Source organism: Pan paniscus, chromosome 11 (genome assembly GCF_029289425.2).
Source record: "Pan paniscus chromosome 11, NHGRI_mPanPan1-v2.0_pri, whole genome shotgun sequence".
NCBI lineage: Eukaryota > Metazoa > Chordata > Mammalia > Primates > Hominidae > Pan > Pan paniscus.
The window spans coordinates 8,442,255-8,458,449 of NC_073260.2; the positions used below are offsets into that span (position 1 = coordinate 8,442,255).

At 60.0% G+C, this 16,195-nt stretch overlaps 1 protein-coding gene across 2 annotated transcripts in view; it reads left to right on the plus strand.

Annotated features, from left to right (window-relative positions):
* Positions 1-12,577, plus strand: part of FIBCD1 (fibrinogen C domain containing 1) — a 39,059-nt gene extending 26,482 nt beyond the window's left edge. For both annotated transcript variants that reach the window (XM_034929303.2, XM_057298624.1), the window contains exons 6-8: positions 921-1,017; positions 7,364-7,543; positions 8,452-12,577. In XM_034929303.2, the coding sequence (XP_034785194.2) occupies positions 921-1,017; positions 7,364-7,543; positions 8,452-8,711 (537 nt within the window). In that variant the 3' untranslated portion in view covers positions 8,712-12,577. The remainder of the gene's footprint in view (positions 1-920; positions 1,018-7,363; positions 7,544-8,451) is intronic.
* Positions 12,578-16,195: the final 3,618 nt, after the last annotated feature.

Consider the following 16,195-nt stretch of genomic DNA (forward strand, 5'->3'; position numbering starts at 1 on the left):
AAAGATATTAAGACCCTGCCCCCCCTTTATTTGACCATTGGGGAAACCAAGGCCCAGAGCAAAGTGCTGGAGATGCCCCCAAAGCCGGCTTTCCTCCACCCCACCGAGATTCCCTTTTTTTTTTCAGACAGAGTTTTGCTCTGTCACCCAGGCTGGAGTGTAGTGGCATGATCTCGGCTCACTGCAACCTGCGCCTCCCGGGATCAAGCAATTCTCCCGCCTCAGCCTCCCCAGTAGCTGGGATTACAGGTGCATGCCACCAAGCCTGGCTAATTTTTATATTTTCAGTAGAGACAGGGTTTCACCACGTTGACCAGGCTGGTCTCGAACTCCTGACCTCAGGTGATCCACCCACCTCGGCCTCCCAAAGTTCTGGGATTACAGGCGGGAGTCACCGTGCCCGGCCCACCCCACTTTTGAGAGAGCCCAGGCTGGAGTACAGTGGCACGATCATAGCTCACTGCAGCTTTAACCTCCTGGGCTCAAGGGATCCTCCTGCTTCAGCCTCTCAAGTAGCTAGGATTACAGGCATCCACCATCACACCTAGCTAATTTTTAAATTTTTTGTAGAGATGGGGTCTCACTATGTTGTCTCGAACTCCTGGGCTCAGCCTTCCTTGCTGGGATTCCGGGCATGAGCCACCATGCCCGGCCTGGAATTCCTCTCTGAGGAGCCATCTTGGGGGCCTGTGGGCATTTGGTCAATCCCACCTCGAGCCACCATGAGGCTTTGGAACCTCTGCTGTTTTCCAGGCCCCTGGCCAGGGGCTGTTGCGGGAAGTGGGCAACCAGGCCCCTGCCCTCCCGAGAGGGCAGGTTAGGAGCAGGGTGAGGGGAGTCTCTGGGCGGGGTGGGCCCAGGTGGGCTGTGAGTCCTGGGATGGTCGGTGCCAACGCCCCATCCCCATCTTCCCTTTGCAGGTGTTTCAGCGCCGGGAGGATGGCTCCGTGAACTTCTTCCGGGGCTGGGACGCGTACCGAGACGGCTTTGGCAGGCTCACCGGGGAGCACTGGCTAGGTGAGCACCCCACCCACCACCCGGCCCAAGTGGGCCTCCACCCCTGCCTTCCGGACACAGTTGGGTCCCAGCTGCTCCCTGAATGGGTTTGGGCTGGGTTTCCCTGGCCTCGGCATACCTGAGCCAGCTCACAGGTGTCATGCATGAAGGTGACAGGCATTCAGAAGGAATGAGGCCAGACATTGCCAATGGAAGTGTCGGCGTGGGTGGGCTCCCAGTGCTCATAAAGGCTGAGGGTCCCACATACCCTTGGAGGCCAATTCCTGCCGGCTGTCCTGAATCAAGCCAGCTTGGGCAGGTGGTCAGCAGCATCCCAGGCAGCAGGAGGACAGAGGAGGACCCGGCACCACCCTGCCCAAGGGTGCCAGGAACACCAGGCATGGACCTCCCAAGAGTGGCTAGTGGTGCTGAGTGGGTCCAGAATTGGTAGGTTCTTGGTCTCACTGATTTCAAGAATGAAGCCACGGACCCTCGCGGTGAGTGTTATAGCTCTTAAGGTAGCGCGTCTGGAGTTTTTTTCTTCTGATGTTCGGATATGTTCGGAGTTTCTTCCTTTTGGTGGGTTCGTGGTCTAGCTAGCTCAGGAGTGAAGCTGCAGACCTTCACGGTGAGTGTTGCAGCTCATAAAAGCAGCGTGGACCCAAAGAGCGAAAGAACTAAACCTCCACAGTGCGGGAGGGAACCTGAGCGGGTTGCCGCTGCTGGCTGGGGCAGCCTGCTTTTATTCTCTTATGTGGCCCCACCCACATCCTGCTGATTGGTAGAGCCCAGTGGTCTGTTTTGACAGGGGGCTGATTGGTGCGTTTACAATCCCTGAGCTAGCCACAAAGGTTCTCCACCTCCCCATCAGATTAGTTAGATACAGAGTATGGACACAAAGGTTCTCCAAGGCCCCACCAGAGCAGCTAGATACAGTGTGTTGATTGGTGCACTCACAAACCCTGAGCTAGACACAGGGTGCTGATTGGTGTGTTTACAATCCCTGAGCTAGACATAAAGGTTCTCCAAAGCCCCATCAGAGCAGCTAGATACAGAGTGTCAATTGGTGCACTCACAAACCCTGAGCTAGACACAGGGTGCTGATTGGTGTGTTTACAAACCTTGAGCTAGATACAGAGTGCCGATTGGTGTATTTACAATCCCTGAGCTAGACATAAAGACTCTCCACCTACCCACCAGACTCAGGAGCCCAGCTGACTTCACCCAGTGGATCCCGCACTGGGGCTGCAGGTGGAGCTGCCTGCCAGTCCCACGCCGTGTGCCTGCACTCCTCAGCCCTTGGGTGCTCGATGGGACGGGGCGCTGTGGAGCAGGGGGTGGCGCTCGTCAGGGAGGCTCCGGCCGCACAGGAGCCCATGGAGCGGGTGGGAGGCTCAGGCATGGCGGGCTGCAGGTCCCGAGCCCTGGCCCGCGGGAAGGCAGCTAAGGCCCGGTGAGAAATCGAGTGCAGCGCCGGTGGGCTGGCACTGCTGGGGGACCCAGTACACCCTCCACAGCCGCTGGCCCGGGTGCTAAGTCCCTCATTGCCCGGGGCCAGCAGGGCTGGTCGGCTGCTCTGAGTGTGGGGCCCGCCAAGCCCACGCCCACCCGGAACTCCACCTGGCCCGCAAGCGCCGCACGCAGCCCCGGTTCCCGCTGGCGCCTCTCCCTCCACCCCTCCCTGCAAGCCGAGGGAGTGGGCTCCGGCCTTGGCCAGCCCAGAAAGGGGCTCCCACAGCGCAGCGGTGGGCTGAAGGGCTCCTCAAGTGCCGCCAAAGTGGGAGCCCACGCAGAGGAGGCGCCGAGAGCGAGGGAGGGCTGTGAGGACTGCCAGCACGCTGTCACCTCTCACCAGCCAGGGCTCCTGTTTGGGCCTGGAGGCAACCGCACGCCTTCCTGCCACTGGGACACAGTCCCTGCCTGGCACAAAGTAGGAGCTCAGAAGGTTCTGTCAATATCATTACCTATGTTTAAATTCACTCAGTATTTTAAAATTTTTGAAAGTCCTTAACATTTCTTTTTTTTTAAACATTTCACTATCTAAACAAAATATTCTAAACAAAACTTCATTTATCTAAACAAAACATTTATCTTAACAAAACATCCTAAAAGAATCACAACTTTGAGGTCCTATCTACCTATATATATTTGGGAAGTGGCTATGGCTTGAAATGAGGTGGATTTTTCTGGTTGTTCTTGAGATATAATTTACATACAACAAAATTCCCCATGTGGAAGCGTATGACCCCGTGGTTTTTAGTATATTCAGAATATTACAACCATCGCCAGTGGGTCCAGAACCTTTTCTTCACTCCAGAAGGAAACCCTGTACCCCCGGGAGCAGTCAATCCCTTGCAGGTTTTGAATATACATGAAACGCACAGGTGCTGGGGGACGTGTGCCCCGAGTGTCATCTGGGCGGCCTCGAATGCCCCACAGTGTCCTCCTGCACTTAAGCCCCCCGGGTGCGTGCGGACATCCAGGGAGTTCCACAAGCTGCGGGGGTTGGGGGCGAGGGGCGGCGGAGGGGGCGCCTTGGGTGGGAGGGAGGGAGAGGGTGAGAAGGGTGAGGACATCCCGGGAGTTCCCCAGTGTGGGGCAGAGCTGGTGGTGGAGGGAGAGGGTGAGAAGGGTGTGGACATCTGAGGAACTCCCCTGCGAGCGAGCGGGGTCAGAGCTGGTAGGGAGGCTTGGGTGGGAAGGAGAGGGTGGGCCTACGTGCCTGGCAGGAAGCACCACCTGAGAGGCTGGGCACCAGCCGGGGTCAGGAGGGCTCCAGGCCTGTAAGGATGTTCAGTGACACCCCTGGAAGACGGGGGGTCGAGGGCCCCAAAGGCAGGGTTGGGTGGCGAGGCGGGGCCGCCCCTCTGTGTGCATGGAGACCCCTGGGCAAGATCTGCCACCCATGCCCCCTCCTCACCGGGGCCCATGAGAGCAGGGCCCTCTCTGACCTGCCGTGCCCTGGTACCCAGGATGTGCCGACAACAGGGAAGGTCACACCCCGTGTGGACTTCATGCCCACACCCCGTGCTGACCCCCAACCCACTCAGCACCCAGCTACACGCTTCCCATGCATCATCCCCAAAGCCTCACACCCACCTAGTTGGGGGCCCTGCTGTCGTCCCCTCCTTTTAGAGATGAGGAAGTTGAGGCTTAGGAAAGGGAGGTCCCTTGTCACAAGCCTGCGTGTGTTGGGGTTGGGGGAGCCCCAGCAGGGTCTACACACTGGCGCCCAACCCAGCTCGCCTCATCCCCGAACCTCGTGGGTGAAAGGAGGGGAGATGGGGAGACCCTGCCTCAGGCTCCCCAAGCTGGGGGTAAAGATAAGGACAAGGCGGCAGGGCCAAGGCATGCCCTCGCCACCACCCACCCCCTGGAGCAGCGGTGATGCCCGTGATCATGGTATCTTAATTGAAATCTATCAGCAGCTGCAGATGATGCGGGAGGAAGCATTTAAGCAGGTCCTGATTCCAGCATCCTGCAGACGAGCCCTGACAGGAATGTCAACAGCGCGGGTCCCTCCTCTGCCGCACCACCCTCCCCATCCCCTCTCAATGAGTGCTTTGTCTTTTCCTATTGAGTCATGGAAGCTCTTTATATATTAAGGTTACCGATCATTTGTCCAACACATGATGGGTATTAACTTCTGGCCATTTGTCTTTCAGCTTTTTCTGTTTCTTTTGTGGGGTCATGTTATTATTTATTTCCTAGAAATTTAAGATGTTTATGCACTCAGTTCTGCCACCCGTTTCTTCGTATCTTTTCTGGGTTTTAGCCCCTGCTTTCCTTTCCTTCCCTTTGTAGTTTTATTTTTTTTTTAAGTCTCCTCTATTTTTTCTTCTGTTTTTCTTTCTTTTTTTCTTTTCTTTCTTTCTTTTTTTTTTGAGACGGAGTCTCACTCTGTAGTTCAGGCTGGAGTACAGTGGCATGATCTCAGCTCACTGCAACCTCCACCTCCCAGGTTCAAGCGATTCTCCTACCTCAGCCTCCCAAGTAGCTGGGATTACAGGCGCCCTCCACCACGCCCGGCTAATTTTTGTATTTTTAGTAGAGACAGGGTTTCACCGTGTTAGCCAGGCTGGTCTCAAACTCCTGACCTCGTGATCTGCCCGTCTCGGCCTCCCAAAGTGCTAGAATTACAGGCGTGAGCCACCGCGCCCAGGCTTTTCTTCTGTTTTTCGAGTGTTGTTTTAGGTTGACAGCTTCAGTCCAGCTGGAAGTCCACTGGGGTGGACATGTGAAGTTTAGGGTCTTAGTGGTTTCCTGTCTGTTTCAAGCCATCAGCCCTCTTTCTTGCTCTCGGCGATTGAGCTGGGAGCTGGTGAAGGAGTTGGATCAGGGGCCCAGGGAATCTGGGAAGAATAGCTAACGTGGCTGGGAGCGGTCCTGGAAGGCCAGGGAAAAGCTGGGAGAGCTGGAGAAAGCCAAAGAGCAAGGGCAGGGAGGCGAGGGAGGGAGGAGGTGGCGTGGACTGGAGGAAGGACGGAGAGGACCCAGGCCCCAGGTCCCCACCCACCCCTCCCTCGGGCATCCTGCCTAGCAGCCCCCGGGACACCGCTCATGAATTGTCACTCAACCCACAGGAGTGGCTAATGGTGGCTTTTGGGCCCCAATGGCCAATTAGTGGTGGGAAAAGGAATCTTCCAGCATCCCCGGGGGGCCGGTCTCCCTCTCTCCCTATTCCTGCATCGTCTGATTTGTTCTGCGTAAGGTCTGAACAGCAGCAGGGATTCGGGGCCCTTCTGCCTGGGTTCAAATCCCAGCAATGCCACTCAGCAGCCGCGTGACCTGGGCCAGCTCCTTAACCTCCCTGGGCCTCATTTTCCTCCCCTATAAAATAGGGAGTAATAGGCACTCCTTCCCCGGGGCCTTGGGAAGCAGCAGTCAGCACCTGGATAATGTGTGCAGTGGGCCAGCCCTGCCAGAAGAGCCGCCCAGGGATTCTGTAATTAAATTAGACTCACTCTAATTCCACTGGATTCGCTTATCTGCACGAAGGGCTGAGAACGGTGCTGGGCCCTCGCGAGTGCCGTCCAGGTGGCGGCTGTTGTCATGATTACCTCCCACCTGCCCTTTTGTGTATGACGCTCTCCTGGCCCCTCACATCAGCCCTGCGCTAGCCGAGCTGGGGCCCAGAGAGGGAGAGCGGCTGCCCTGAGACTCAGCAGCAGGAGAGTCAGGGAGGTGGGGACCCTGGGTGAGACCCTAGGCTGTCAAAGCCCATGCCCTGGCAGGTCCTTGGGGAGGAACGTGGGTCGTGCGGTCAGCTTTGCTGTGACTCCTCCCACAGTGGCTGCTCCTGGTCCCTGGACCTGGTGACTGGGACTAAAGGCTTCTTGTCCGGGCGGGATGGGGGAGGATCCGCACAGCCTCCAGCCGGCACACACTGACCCCGGGAGGTGCGGAGCCGGGGAGAGGCAGGCAGGAGGGAGAAGCGGATAGAATACCACTCGCTGCTACTAACTTGTGAAACATTTCATTAAATGCCCTCTTAATCAAGAGTAACCACACCAGCAGTGAAGCATCTTGGGAGTCTGAGCACGTGTGTGTATGGTAGGGGAGGCCTGGCATGAGACCCCGGAGATGGGCAGGGCAGAGTTGAGGTGGGGCGGGGACAGCAGGAGGGAGAGAGTAGGATGGGGGCACAGAGCCGGCCTAGAGGGGTGAGGGCGCCGCCAACTCCCTCCCATCCACTAAGCCAGCGCTGGGTAAGCACCATTGTGCCAGGCCCCACCCCAGGCACTGGGGTCAGCAGTGGCTAGGTCGGACATGCCACTGTCACGGGAATTCCGCACTGGTGGGGAAACTGACAAGATAGGCGGCCGGGACCCTGAAAGATAAACACCCACAGGGGCACATGTGTTGGCAGAGGAGGTCCTCAACGCCGACAGGAGGTCAGGCAGCCTTCCAGAAATGAACAGAAGGTAACCAAGTGAGGAGGAGTAGGGACAAGCATCCTGGCAGAGGGAACAGCATGTGCAAAGGCCCAGAGGCCAGGTATAGGAAAATGCGAACACGGATCCTGTCTGTCTGGCTCTGGCTGGAGTCTGGGTAAGGGTGCTGTCACCCCCACCTCGTCCCGCCTCCTGCAGTCTTCCCACCAGCTCAGAGCCCCAACGTTTGAAAAGCATCACAGCTCCACTTAAAGGGAACAGAGAAAACCAAACATGAAAACTGTCGGTCCTCAGTGGCTTGCCCAACACAGGCCTGCAGGAAGAAGGAAGTAGCCCAGGGCTGATTGCACGCACTTGGTGGTTGTCCCTTTCTGTCCCCAACTGCATGAGCTCAGCTGTCATTTATCATTTCTCCCTGGGGAGTCGCTTCCTACGCCCCTCAGCTTCTCCCACCATGTTCCCCCCAACTTCAGGGCTCAAGAGGATCCACGCCCTGACCACACAGGCTGCCTACGAGCTGCACGTGGACCTGGAGGACTTTGAGAATGGCACGGCCTATGCCCGCTACGGGAGCTTCGGCGTGGGCTTGTTCTCCGTGGACCCTGAGGAAGACGGGTACCCGCTCACCGTGGCTGACTATTCTGGCACTGCAGGTGAGGCTCCAGCTGTGGCAGGGATGGGGAAGGGGGGCGGCCTGGGAGGATGGAGGACGGAGGAGGTCCTGCCCCCCAAAATGATCAAGGCTAATGTATTTTTCCCCCTTTGAAAGTAATCAGGTTTTTGAAAAATAACAAATATTGATAAACTACCAACCCCACATCACAGAGGCCTGAAACCAATCTAAATTTTTTTTAAGTAATAAATTTTTCAAATTGGAAGAGTAAACAAGACAGAAAAGGGAAAATTTTCTTCCTTACCAAGGATCCCTCAGTCCTTGTCTTCATCAGTTGATTCAGTTGCATGTCATAAAAGATGAGCTTCCGCGAATCTTCTGTTCGTGTTTTCGTAATAGTGGTGATGATGCCCTTCGGCCCTCTGGGGTCAGGGTCAAGGCTGCTTGCCTCCTCCTCCAAGTCCTGCTTGGTCCTCACCCCCGCAAGGCGAAGCCAGCAGAGCCTGGACTGTTTTCCCGTTTTGCAGATGAAGAAACTGAGCCCAGAGCCAGGCATCAGGAGACCCGGGGTTCGGGTCCGCTGGGTCTCTAAAGTGTGGTGGCCGGACCCCCCTGGGCTGGGTTTCCCCTCTCAGGCCGAGGAGGGGGAGGCAGGAGAGGGAATGTGGAAAGGCCGGGGGAGGGATAGAGACCGCCTAGACCCAGGGGCAGCCCCAGGCACGCCCGAGGAGGGACTGCGTGCGTGTGAGCTGCATGGACACACCCGGGTGTGGAGGGGCAGGTGCGCTTGCACATGTGCACACCAGTGTGTATGTGTGAGAGCACGTGCGTACGTGTATGCACTCAAGTCCAGGTGCACGTGCAGTGTCTCGGTGTCTGCTCACACATGCAACACCAGTGGGCGTACCCGTGCCCCCCGGGCCCACACCTGTGTGCACCCCTGCGCAGGCGACTCCCTCCTGAAGCACAGCGGCATGAGGTTCACCACCAAGGACCGTGACAGCGACCATTCAGAGAACAATTGCGCCGCCTTCTACCGCGGTGCCTGGTGGTACCGCAACTGCCACACGTCCAACCTCAACGGGCAGTACCTGCGCGGTGCGCACGCCTCCTATGCCGACGGCGTGGAGTGGTCCTCCTGGACCGGCTGGCAGTACTCACTCAAGTTCTCTGAGATGAAGATCCGGCCGGTCCGGGAGGACCGCTAGACCGGCGCACCTTGCCCTTGGCCCTGCTGGTCCCCATCGCCCCATCCCCGACCCCACCTCACTCCTTCGTGAATGTTCTCCACCCACCTGTGCCTGGCGGACCCACTCTCCAGTAGGGAGGGGCCGGGCCATCCCTGACACGAAGATCCCTGGGCCGGTGAAGTCACACATCACCTTCTCGCCGTCCCCACCCCCTCCATTTGGCAGCTCACTGATCTCTTGCCTCTGCTGATGGGGGCTGGCAAACTTGACGACCCCAACTCCTGCCTGCCCCCACTGTGTCTCCGGTGCTGTTTGCCGTCCCCCGGCCAGGATGGTGGAGTCTGCCCCAGGCACCCTCTGCCCTGCCTGGCCAAACACCCGGCATTATGGGGACAGAGAGCAGGGGGCAGACAGCACCCCTGGAGTCCTCCTAGCAGATCGTGGGGAACGTCAGGTCTCTCTGAGGTCAGGTCTGAGGCCAGTATCCTCCAGCCCTCCCAATGCCAACCCTGTTTCCCTGGTGCCCAGAGAACCCACCTCTCCCCCAAGGGCCTCAGCCTGGCTGTGGGCTGGGTGGCCCCATCCTACCATGTCCTGAGGCCAGGATGGGGCGCTGCTGCCTTTGGGGACCCACGCTCCAAGGCTGAGACCAGTTCCCTGGAGGCCACCCACCCTGTGCCCCGGCAGGCCTGGGGTCTGCAGTCCTCTTACCTGCTGTGCCCACCTGCTCTCTGTCTCAAATGAGGCCCAACCCATCCCTCACCCAGCTCGCGGCTGTCCTCCTACCTGGGGCAGCCAGGGCTGCCATCCCATTTCTCCTGCTTCTGGAAGGTGGGTGGGGCCCTGTACCGTGGGGCTGGACTGTGCTAATGGGAAGCTCTTGGTTTTCTGGGCTGGGGCCTAGGCAGGGCTGGGATGAGGCTTGTACAACCCCCACCACCAATTTCCCAGGGACTCCAGGGTCCTGAGGCCTCCCAGGAGGGCCTTGGGGGTGGTGACCCCCTCCCTGAGGTGGCTGTCTCCACGAGGAGGCCAACCCTTGCCATTGACCGTGGCCACCTGGACCCAGGCCAGGCCCGGCCCGGCGAGTGGTCAAGGGACAGGGACCACCTCACTGGGCAAATGGGGTCGGGGGGACTGGGGCACCAGACCAGGCACCACCTGGACGCTTTCTTGTTGAATCCTCCCAACACCTAGCACGCTGTCATCCCCACTCCTTGTGTGCACACACGCAGAGGTGAGACCCGCAGGCTCCCAAGACCAGCAGCCACAAGGGCAGGGCTGGAGCCGGGTCCTCAGCTGTCTGCTCAGCAGCCCTGGACCCAGGTGCGTGACGTCAGGCCCAGATGCAGGGCGGTTTTTCCAAGGCCTGCTGATGGGGGGCCTCCAAAAGGGCTGGAGTCAGCCTTGGGGAGCTGCCTAGCAGCCTCTCCTCGGGCAGGAGGGGAGGTGGCTTCCTCCAAAGGACACCCGATGGCAGGTGCCTAAGGGGTGTGGGGTTCTGTTCTCCCTTCCCCTCCCACCGAAGTTTGTGCTTAAAAAACAATAAATTTGACTTGGCACCACTAGGGGGTTGGTGGAAGAGGCCGTGTGACCTGGCTGTCTGTCCCAGTGCCACCAGGTCATCCACATGCGCAGATGTCTGCAGCGCTTCCTTCTGCCGTGGGCCCAGGCTGGACAGGACCTGGTCCCTGCCCTCTCGGTCCTCAGCTGGACACAGATACAGCCAAGAATCAGGCAGTGGCAGCCTAGTGTGGCCGGGGTGGTGGATGGAGCAGGCCAGGTGCGGGGCCACAAGGGGCAAGATGTGGGCAAAATGACCACGTGAGATTCAAAGGGAAATCCCTTCTTGGCTCCTCTTCCCACCATCTAGAAGCCAAGGGAGCCCACCCAGACCATCTGGGTTCCCAGAGCACCCTGTCACATTGCAGGGGCTGGGTGGGACCTGAGTTCTCATCCCAGGAGCCCCCCCACCGACAGGCCCCAGGCGGGAGCTACCAGCCTCCCCATGCCAGTGACTGCGCCAGCGACTGCTTAGAAAGTGCCAGCACTTTCTGATGTGTCATCAAACTAACTCCTGGTGAGTGTGAAGTTAATGGACTCACAGATGTGTGGGTGCAGCAGGAGGCACCAGGGCCCTCGTGCCAGGGCTTAGCTGCGGAACAGATGCACCATGGCTGGGGCCTGGCGAGGGGCCGGGGGCAGGTGCAGGTGGCCTGTGAGCCTGTGGTCCAGGTCCCGGCAGCATCTGTCCTCAGTGGCTGGCTGCACTGGAGATGCCTGTCCCTTCTAGAGCCCTGTTACTGCTCTAGAGCACCGGCCCCGTCCCAGAGCAGGAGAGGGCACATGGCCCTACCAAGCACCGGCTGAATGGGCACAGAGCTTGACATGGTGGGGAGGGCCCAGGCCAGCGCACTGGCCCCACCCTCCCCAGGGGCACCTTCAAAGGCTGGCACTGGGGAAAAACTGTCCCTGCGCACCTGCTCCGGGCCACACCCTCTCACCCTAGCCCTGCAGAGCCTACAGTCTGATACCAGTGCAAATGGCTGTCATCTGAGACAGGAGGATGGGGATGCTGGGAGAGCCCTGGGCGAGGGACAGCTCGAGACCTGTGGGCTGAGTGACCAGGCCAAGGGCTAGCATGTGCACAGGGTCGCCTGGGACCCACGGGCCCCAAACCGTCCCCCGGGGCCCAATTTGAGGGTGGATGCCTGCAGCCCTCCATCCCACAATGCCACCTGACTGAGCCTCCTCCTGCTGCTTCACTTGAGGGGAGTAAGCTGAGTGGGAGGGGTCTCTGCATCGCCACACTGGGACCTGGAGGCAGCGCACCTGCGCCGTTGCTTCTCCACGTGCACAGGTAGGTTTTGTGGCTCAGCCAGTGGCCTTCCTCCTTTCCCCTAAACTTCGCACACATCTCAGAGAGTTACACCAAAGGCCACCCAGCTGACTGCCTGAGCACCAGGGTCCAGAGGATGGAAGGAACCTTGGTTTCCATGCTGGTGGCCTCAGCACATTCAGCTGGAGAACAGCAAAGGAACAGAGCTGTGAGCCGTTCTCAAACGGCTTTCCCCTGCAGCTGCGTGTAAATTGGTTTTATAATGTCTTTGGGACAAAAGCTGTATCGCCAGTGCCCACCTCCTTCTGGTGCCCCTTACCCTTCCTGCCACCTGTCCTCATCCACACAGGCCTCTGGCTGGCTTGGCTGGGGCCAGAGCCGTGGAAGCTGGGAGCCAGGGTCTCTGGAGGCCCTGTCACCCAGGGGCGTGTCTGAGCAGGCAGAGATTTGGAGGATTGTTGAACCATCTCAAACCATGAGGACGCTGGCTCCAGGGAGGGGAAGGAAGAGGAGAGGTACCGTTTGTGTGAGATGGGGGGACGGGACATAAAGAACGCCTGTGGCCAGCGGCAGACCCATCCTGTGACTTCAGGAGCAATGCACCGGCAGGAGGACCCAGCAGGGGACACACAGAACCCAGAACAAGGAGACAGGACACTAAGCTTTGGCCTCAGCGGACCGGGCTTCCCCAGGGCCTCCATTTCTTCATCTGCTTTCAGAGACAAGGATGTCCCCAAATTGTGTGGCCCAAGCAGCCGGCAGGACTTGGCAAACCCAGAGGGCTGAGGTCAGGCCTCGGTGGGATTTGTAGGGAGTGTCGGGAGCTCTGGCTCAAGGCTGGCCACGTTGGCCCCTCATGCACTGACAGGTGTGTCTGACTCGGGCCACACAGCGCTGGCCAGGGCTGCAGAGGGAGCTCAGAGGGCCAGCACAGCGACTGGTGGAGGAAGCCTGGTATGGGAGCGTCGCTGGGCGAGGCTGTCAGCACTTGGTGTCTGTGCGTTCTGTCTTTATAATAAAGTCTCGTGGTGACCCAGCTCTGGTCTCTGCCTCCAGCCCGACTCCACGCCTCATGTCAGAGCTTGAGTGGATCAGATACCCACGTGTTCCAGGACTGCCTCTCGCTCTGTCTCCCCTGAACTCCTCTCATCATTTATTTTTAGAGACGGTCTTGTTCTGTCACCCAGGCTGGAGAGCAGTGGCACCATCACTGCCCACTGCGGCGAACTCCTGGGCTCAAGCGATCCTCCCACCTTAGCCTCCTGAGTAGCTGAGACTACACGTGCGCACTACCACACCCAGCAATTTTTTTTTTCTACTTTTTGTAGAGACGGGGTCTTAGCTATGTTGCCCAGGCTGGTTTTGAACTCCTGGGTTCAAGCCACCCTCCCGCCTCTGCCTCCCAAATTGCTGGGATTGCAGGCATGAGCCACTGCACCCAGCCACCATGTTCATTAGAGCAGCCAAAAGGCATTTCCCAGATAGCTCTGGACCCACCGGGGCTGCTCAAGACCCTCTGACTGGGCCAGTCCTGGGCTTTGCAAAGATGGCCTGGGCCTGGTCAGGCGGACGCAGGGCCTGCCTCCTGCACAAGCTGTGCCCAGTGGGGTCGGTCCTCCTGGGGTCTGGGCTCTGGAGGATGAACCCGGAACCTGCTGCATCGGTGCATCCCTCCCGGGTCCCCGGGGTGATGAACTATCCTGTGGGTCCCTGCTGTGGCTGGGGCTAGAGTTCCAAGGAACTGAGACACTTTATTGAATGAACAGTCCCCCATGGCTATTTATTCATAACATCAATTTGAGGCTTACGGATAAAACAATCCCTGGAGTTTATTTAATAAAATCCAGTATTTATCGAGTGCCTGTGTGGGAGGTGCCGCACGGGGCCAGTAGAAAGAGCGGCAGTGGCCTTGCCCTGTGCTCGGCCTCCGTCTGGCACCTGTCGGGGGCAGGCAGCTGGGGAGTCTCACACCCCCCTGTGCGGCTGGAGGTTTCCAAGTCCGGGTTCACAGAAGACGAATCCCACTCTTCCCTCCACCATGGACTTTCACTCAGCCAGCACAATGCCCACTGCTCTGACAGCTTGAGGGGGCAGAGGTGGGGGTGCCAGAGGAGGGAGGGCAGAGGTAGGGGGGCAGAAGTGGGGGGTAGAGGTGGGGGCAGAGGAGGGAGGGGCAGAGGAGGAAGGGGCAGAGGTTTGGGGGGCAGAGGAGGGAAGGGCAGAGGTGGGGGGACAGAGGTGGGGGGCAGAGGAGGGAGGGGCAGAGGTGGGGGGCAGAGGTGGGGGTGCCAGAGGAGGGAGGGCAGAGGTAGGGGGGCAGAGGAGGGAAGGGCAGAGGTGGGGGGACAGAGGTGGGGGGCAGAGGAGGGAGGGGCAGAGGTGGGGGGGCAGAGGTGGGAGGCCAGAGTTGGGGGTAGAGGTGGGGGCAGAGGAGGGAGGAGCAGAGGAGGAAGGGGCAGAGGTTTGGGGGGCAGAGGAGGGAAGGGCAGAGGTGGGGGGACAGAGGTGGGGGGCAGAGGAGGGAGGGGCAGAGGTGGAGGGACAGGTGGGGGGCAGAGGTGGGGGGGCAGAGGTGGGGGGGCAGAGGTGGGAGGCCAGAGTTGGGGGTAGAGGTGGGGGCAGAGGAGGGAGGAGCAGAGGAGGAAGGGGCAGAGGTTTGGGGGGCAGAGGAGGGAAGGGCAGAGGTGGGGGGACAGAGGTGGGGGGCAGAGGAGGGAGGGGCAGAGGTGGGGAGGCAGAGGTGGGGGGGCAGAGTGGGAGGCCAGAGTTGGGGGTAGAGGTGGGGGCAGAGGAGGGAGGAGCAGAGGAGGAAGGGGCAGAGGTTTGGGGGGCAGAGGAGGGAAGGGCAGAGGTGGGGGGACAGAGGTGGGGGGCAGAGGAGGGAGGGGCAGAGGTGGGGGCAGAGGAGGGAGGGGCAGAGGTGGGGGGGCAGAGGTGGGGGGGCAGAGGTGGGGGGACAGAGGTGGGCAGGTAGAAGAGGGAGGGGGCAGAGTTTGGAGGCAGAGGTGGGAAGAGCAGAGGTGGGAGGGGCAGAGGTGGAGACGCCTGGGGATGGGACTCCTGAGCCAGGCCACGGAAGTCACAGACCATGGCCACCTGCCTCCCCACGTGCCACACCCATGCCAGGTGCAGGTGTGCCCAACTCAACCCTTCTCCTGCAACCACCAGACCAGCCTGAGGCAGCTCCTGGAAAGGTTCAAGGACTCAGTCACAGAGGTCCTCAGACAAGGGCTCATGCATTTCTGCGAGAAACGGTGCCCAACAGCATGGGAAGCGGCTTCCCAGGGCAGGAGGGGTTCGGCCAGCAGAACCGGAGCGGCAGTTGCCAACAGCCCAGGGGACCCGGGCTTAGATGGGGGCCACCACCCTGCGCCCTCCCTAGCAGCAGCAGTGAACACCGTCTAAGCGGGCACCATGCCACCCCGACAACCCCACCCCACCACACGGGCACTGCTGTCATGCCCAGCCAGGCGGAGGATCTGAAGCTCAGTGAGGTGGAGGCTGGCTGTGGCTGTGCCGGGTGTGGAACCCAGTTCGAGAGTGACAAGTGGTTAAAGGGGGCTGGGAGGGAGGGGTCTGCGAGGCCGGGGCCTGGGCTTAGCACATCCAGGCGTTGCCACTCCAGTCCCAGCCTCCTCACTTTGAGAATCCCAGGCAGGGGCTGCCAGTCAGCTTGGCCATGCGGGCACCTGGCCTGGACCTATGTCAGGACAGCTTCCCAGGGAACCCCACGGGCTTCGAGGGTGGTCCACGGACTCCACCCCCAGAGCGGCTTCCTGCACCACCAGCCCCACCACCCTCACGCCTCGCCTCCCTGCATTTACCCGACAGCAGAAAAAGCCTCCAGTGCTGGAAGCCGCCCCGATGGGTACTGCCACTCTTGGACTGATCTAGCCCCGGCCACCCTGTGCATCCAGGCAGCCCAGACCCTGCCTATCTCGGCTGCTGGTGGCGAACAGTGGCACAGTTGTCACCCCCAATTGCTCAAGAGGTGGGGGAACCCAGATGCTTCCAGGGGCCCAGGAAGGGCATCTGAAAGCAAGTTTTCCGTCCAGGAGTTCCAGGGGTGGAGGGGACCAGGCAAGTCCCTGGAGTCAGCAGGTTTGGCGCCAAATTCAACGCCTGACTGGGCTCCAGGCACCCCGGTCTGAAGGGGGCAGGCGGGGACCTGAGGCTGGGGAACATGTGGGCCACGTGGGGACCCCTCATCCTCACCCCAATATTGCTCCCATCCCAGACCAGTCCCTCACATGCAGGACGTTCTGTGACCACCTCTCAGAGCCACAGACCTCAGTCCCGAAAAAGGACTCTGGGCCCTGGTGGTTTCAAAGCAGAACCTTTTCTGGGAGCCCAACATGTCAAACACAGCAAAGTGGGGCTTGGCCTGAGGGGCACAGGGGCGCGTGCGGGGCACAGGGGCGCGTGCGGGGCACAGGGGTGCGTGCGGGGCACAGGGGGTGCCTGCGGGGCACAGGGGTGCATGTGGGTCACAGGGGTGCCTGCGGGGCAGAGGGGTGCCTGTAGGGCAGAGGAGTGTCTGTGGGGCAGAGGGGTGCGTGTGGGGCAAAGGGGTGCCTGTAGGGCAGAGGGGTAGCCTGTAGGGGAGTGGGGTGCCTGTGGGACAGAGGGATGCCTGCGGGATTGGACCCCATGTTGCCTTCCC